This window comes from Pseudoliparis swirei, chromosome 24, assembly GCF_029220125.1.
Source record: "Pseudoliparis swirei isolate HS2019 ecotype Mariana Trench chromosome 24, NWPU_hadal_v1, whole genome shotgun sequence".
In the NCBI taxonomy this organism is placed as follows: domain Eukaryota; kingdom Metazoa; phylum Chordata; class Actinopteri; order Perciformes; family Liparidae; genus Pseudoliparis; species Pseudoliparis swirei.
The window spans coordinates 25469667-25475690 of NC_079411.1; the positions used below are offsets into that span (position 1 = coordinate 25469667).

Consider the following 6024-nt stretch of genomic DNA (forward strand, 5'->3'; position numbering starts at 1 on the left):
CAGGACGCGAAAAATGCGCCTCATTCGGGCTGATTTTTTAAACTCGGGCGGTAAAAGTACGTGAGACTGTTCAAATGCTCCGCGTGACGTCATTGACGTCATACTGTTAAATCAGAACCTACAGAGGATATCGATCGTCTGGAAGCGGCCGTCATCCAGACGCAGCTCCTGGAGAAGCTGCGAGCGGCTACGGATAATATCATATGTAATATTTATATTATAAACCCAGACTCGAGGGCTTGATGGTCCGACGTGTGTGGGACTTTCTCAACAGAACAAAGAGTGTGTATTTCTTCCGTGGTGGACGGTGGTAACGAACTGTTATATACCACGATAAGCCACGCCCCCTCTCCGGCGCTTCAAGTGCGAGTGAAGAAAACGTGACAAATAGTCCGGCGACTGAACTCACGCGAGTACATTTAGTAAAGCAACGCAAGGGTTCGCCTCTCCTCTGGCATGAACGCAGCATGAAGGAGCGTGAACAGACCGCAGTCCGCTGCAAAAAAAATGACCGTCAAAATAAAAGCACAAGATTTTTTTTCCTCCCTTTTTTAAGAAAAGGCATCATATTTATTTCATGCCGTCGCGGGCCACATAAAATGACGTGGCGGGCCACATTTGGCCCCTGGGCCATGAGTTTGACACGTATGATGTAAGATGTCATTTTGCTCAACCTATCCCTCTAAAGCCAAATTAAACCAGTAACCTATAATCCTCATGTTATGCCATTCTGCCTACACTTAATAATTTGCATCAGACAAAACACATTTTTCCACATTGTATAACTACAGTTATAATTTATGGCATAAAGTCATTTACAGTCCCCCGACTAAACAGTGGCCGCTTTGTTCTTGATCATTTTTTGCAACACTGGCAGACCGACCGACGCTCCCGAGAGCAAACAGAACATTCCTGAATGAAGCAAGTTTAGATAAGGACAAACCAGACCATAATAGTTCCAACATGAGACTATAGAGGGTTTTTAGAGCACACGCAGCTTTCTCCTGCACACCTCTTTATACTTACTATTTAACATCTAATTTCACATGTCGTGGGGAGCCAGTGCAGAGCAGCTAGTGCAGGAGTGATGTGATCTCTTTTTTTAGTTTTAGTGAGAACACGAGCTGCAGCATTCTGGATCAACTGGAGGGACCTAAGAGACTTATTAGAGCAGCCTGATAATAAGGAGTTGCAGTAATCCAGTCTCGAAGTAACGAACGCGTGAACCAATTTTTCTGCATCTTTTTGAGACAAGATGTGCCTGATTTTTGAAATATTACGGAGATGAAAGAATGCAGTCCTTGAGATTTGCTTTACGTGGGAGTTAAAGGACAAGTCCCGATCAAAGATAACACCAAGATTCTTTACAGTGGTGTTGGATGCTAGGGCAATGCCGTCTACAGAAACCACATCACCAGATAATTGATCTCTGAGGTGCTCAGGGCCGAGTAAAATTACTTCGGTTTTGTCTGAGTTTAACATCAAGAAGTTGCAGGTCATCCATGTTTTTATGTCTTTAAGACATGCTTAATGACAATATGTCATGTGACTTGTGATGAAGAAGTTTCTGACAGACGAACTAAGCCGACACAACACTTTACAAACCACATTTATTGTTTTAGCACAACAAAAAAACATGTAACACTTAAAAGAGTCTCTCTTCAAAATACAAATTACTTTGAAGTAATAACACCAAAGTAAAAAAAGAAGAAGAAAACAGAAGTTAGCAATTACTTCATGCAAATTGACAAATTTGGCAGTTGCCGCGACTATCTCGTCTCCTCAAAAGACCCTTTGTGGGAGGACGGTGCGATAGAGGGACGTGCCTTTAGCCTGGAAGTAGGTCAGGGTCATCTCGTTCTTTGTGACCTCCGCGTGGACGAAGCCTCCCAGTGTCGAAACCTCGCCGGTGAAGAACTTCACGGTACCTCTGGGAACATCATTCCAGTGACTGACATCGGGATCCAGGAAGTTTCCAGCACCGCTCACCACGTAGCCCACACCGGACTCCTCGATGTACTGCGTGTACACAAACACTGGATTAAGACATGAGAAGAGAAAAAAAAGGCTGAAACCAAAATCGGACATATTTTCTGCATCATCAACCGACCTGCAGATTGTGGTCGTGACCGCAGAGGTACGCGGTGGCGTTGTATTTCATGAGAAGGGGACGAAGCCTGCGCAGGAGGCAGTGTGTGGGCCCGTGCTCGGACACCGACCACACGGGGTAGTGGCCGGCCACCAACAGGAAGTCCGCCTTGGACCGAGCCAGTCTCAACTGCAGCCACGCCAGCTGGCGGTTGGCGTCCACCGCGCGCAGAGGCCCTCGGGGCTTCTCGTCCACGAAGTCGTCGCTGTTGCCGCACAGCAGGATGGTGTCCAGCATGATGATGGTCAACGTCTTCCCGGTGTTGGGGATGCGGAAGTTCAGCTCATAATAGTAGGAGGGGAAGTTCCTATGTATACAGCGGGTACGGAAAGTATTCAGACCCCTTTACATTGTTCACTCTTTGTTTCATTGCAGCCATTTGCTAAAATCAAAAAATGTCAATTTATTTCTCATTAATGTTCACCCGGCACCCCATCTTGACATAAAAAAACAGAAATGTAGAAATTTTTGCACATTTATTAAAAAAGAAAAACTGAAATATCACATGGTCATAAGTATTCAGACCCTTTGCTGTGACGCTCATATTTAACTCTCATGCTGACCATGTGATATTTCAGTTTTTATTTTTTAATAAATGTGCAAACATTTCTACATTTCAGTTTTTTTCTGTCAAGATGGGGTGTTAAGTGAACATTAATGAGAAATAAAATGAACTTTTTTGATTTTAGCAAATTGCTGCAATGAAACAAAGAGTGGACATTTTAAAGGGTTCTGAATAATTTCCGTACCCACTGCATATATATATATATATATATATAAATAAATAAAAAGGTAACAAGAAGAGATCATTCACCGTTATCAGTTTGAGACGTAAACATTTTTTTAAAGTTCTTACCATCGGTCGGACTTCTGGCTGTACTCGATCTGGGCTTTGACGCTCCCTGCGTGGTCGTGATTGCCAGCGATCAGATACCAGGGGACCTGGAGTGACTTTGCTGTGTAAACAGACTCAAACGTGTCCTGATGCAGAGGAGAAAGCAAGGTTGTTGTTGTTTTTTTAAACCACCACAATGTTGGTTTTAACGCTTCATTTCAGAAGACGTCCGAATAACCAACGCCACTGACATGGAAGCGAGGAGAATCCACGCTGCGCACGCCTCTGTAGTAGAAGTTATCGCCGAGGGCCAGAATAAAGTCGGCTCCCAACTGCTCCGCGACGTTGGCCATTTCCCGGGCGGTGACCTTCTGCACGGGGGTGATGTAGGGGGGTTGAGGCAACCCGCCCCAGTCCCCCAGAGCCAGGAACCTAATGGAGGTCCGGTTTGCTGCAAGCAAAACACAAAACTCACTTCAATTATTGAAATCACTTATTTACGAGAGATCAGGAAAAGCCCATTTGAAATGATACTTACTCCTAGTTTCCTTTAGGTCGTGAAACACAGCAGGATAGCAGTAGGACACGGGGATGGCAGCAACCAAGATGGATATCAGTGTCAGCGCCATCTTTTGAAAAAACAAAAGCAATCAGATCTACAGTTAGCAGCAGAAGTAACGCAGCTAAAAGCAAACAATAAATGTCAAAACACACACGCAAAGAACCGAGAAGTGAAACCAACCCCGGCTGCGGTGTGCCACGTGAGCATGTGAGCATGTGAGCATGCGCTTCCTCTCTCTCCCCCTCTGTTTCTCAACAATACGCTGTGTTGCTTATAGGCCTAAAGATGCCTGGCTGTGATTGGCTGCCGCCTGAACTAGACCGACCAGCTGGAGGAGCTACTAGAAGTGAATCAAAGCAGCCGTGGCCTGTGAGGGCCGAGAGGGCCGGAGGTCACAATGTGATATCATTAAATCTCTCTTTTTTTTTAAAGAAGATGCTGCGTTCACAGATCAAAATGACCGTCGTTAACAGAGTTTAAAAAAGGTAGCGCGATGCTTCATTCCTATCCCATTGGAAAGAAAACAAAGCTGGTCGACAACAACTTTTGAGTAGGCGTCAGTGTGCAGAGATAAAATAATATCAGAGAGCCAAAGATAAAACAACAACTTACAGCTGATAACCCGGCGAGGCGAGCTCAGGATGACCGGATGGGACACACTGCATCGCATCGCTCCTCCCGCCTGCCTTTTATCAGGATTCCTGGAGGGACACGCCGCCGGGACATGATCATTGCTCACACACACACACACACACACACACACACACACACGCACACGCACCCTGACTCAGTCTTCACAGGGCAGGGTCATCTGGGTCACATGTGATCCGCAATGGTTATTATAGCCGGTGTCCAGACTCCACTTCAGTGTTAATCATTGTTTTCCTTCTTTCTTTCTTTTTTTGTGTGCATCTTTTTTGATAATTGGGGAACAAGAGATGTAACTTACTGATTTTATGTCAGGAGTTAAATGCTGAACTCCTTATCTTCCCATTTTAAACTAGAACGGGCACTCGGTAGAGCGCATACCTTCGCATATCACAAGATTGGGCATTGAATTATGAACATTTTGGCATTAGTTGCATGCCAATTGGATAGAAATTGACCGCGCTATGGTAAAAAGAAGAGTTTGACCTTTTCTTGACCTTGACCTTTGACCCGATCGATCCCAAAATCTAATCAAATGGATAATAACCAATCATCCCACCAAATTCCACACACACTCGCAGGCCTGATTAGAGGAGCTGTGAGGCCACATAGCTGGATTCTGGAAGCAGGAGGCCAATTATCACTTGGTGTCTTCCGGAACCATAAATTGGTGCTCAGGCACGCAGGGGGACTGTTTTAAATGGAACACAGTACACATTGCATCGTATTTGACCGCATCAATAAACTGTTTATACTCAATCATTTGAGTGAATATCAGCGAAACTAATCCTGCATGCGTGTTCACAGGTTAATACTTGAGACCGCGTCGACCAGAACCAATCATTGAGACTTTAGAATAAATCATTAACCCTTCGGTCTTGTTTCTTAAAGCTGTATACTAATGTTTGTAATAGAGGGTCTTTACTCTTCATCACAGCATGATTAGCGTTCTTTATTGCTTCGTGGTCGCGTTGCCCAGCTCTTGGTCGTCCAGTTAACAGTTTAACTTCCCCAGCTTAACTTCACCAGGTTAAATCAATGCATTACAAACATTTAAATAGATGGGAGGTTCAACTTGATTTGGTGATCGTGCACCCCGGTGCAGGAACGTCTCATACGAGCTGCAGGGTAGTGGCGTCACGGTGAATGTTGCATCCAGTGTTTTTAATTCCATTGTGAATATTATATTTAACATCAGTTTCACAATCTCCATGGGAGACGAGTGTGTGAAGTACTACATATTCTCCATAAAATATATATTTATACATACACATATACAGGACTGTCTCAGAAAATTAGAATATTGTGATAAAGTTCTTTATTTTCTGTAATGCAATTAAAAAAACAAAAATGTCATGCATTCTGGATTCATTACAAATCAACTGAAATATTGCAAGCCTTTTATTCTTTTAATATTGCTGATTATGGCTTACAGCTTAAGAAAACTCTAAAATCCTATCTCATACAAATTTAATATTTCCTCAGACCAAGTAAAAAAAAAGATTTATAACAGCTGAGTGTTTGTCAAGGCTCAGGAAACCCTTGCAGGTGTTTCGAGTTAATTAGACAATTCAAGTGATTTGTTTAATACCCTACTAGTATACTTTTTCATGATATTCTAATATTTAGAGATAGGATATTTGAGTTTTCTTAAGCTGTAAGCCATAATCAGCAATAAATCAGAATAAAAGGCTTGCAATATTTCAGTTGATTTGTAATGAATCCAGAATGCATGACATTTTTGTTTTTTTAATTGCATTACAGAAAATAAAGAACTTCATCACAATATTCTAATTTTCTGAGACAGTCCTGTATATGTAAATACACCTA

The 6024-nt window shown here is 43.0% G+C and overlaps 1 protein-coding gene across 2 annotated transcripts; it reads right to left on the reverse strand.

Annotated features, from left to right (window-relative positions):
• Positions 1–1591: 1591 nt before the first annotated feature.
• acp5a (acid phosphatase 5a, tartrate resistant) lies at positions 1592–4260 on the reverse strand. Of its 2 annotated transcripts, none has more exons than XM_056410274.1 (6): positions 4159–4260; positions 3523–3613; positions 3236–3435; positions 3006–3130; positions 2111–2456; positions 1592–2019 (listed from the first exon to the last, which is right to left on the reverse strand). In XM_056410274.1, exons 2-6 carry the CDS (start codon positions 3611–3613, stop codon positions 1783–1785), a joined length of 999 nt encoding a protein of 332 aa, XP_056266249.1. In that variant the 5' UTR covers positions 4159–4260; the 3' UTR covers positions 1592–1782. The 2 variants fall into 2 exon arrangements, with proteins under 2 accessions (XP_056266249.1, XP_056266248.1); XM_056410273.1 differs by lacking the exon at positions 4159–4260 and adding an exon at positions 3727–3821.
• Between the last annotated feature and the right edge of the window lie 1764 nt (positions 4261–6024).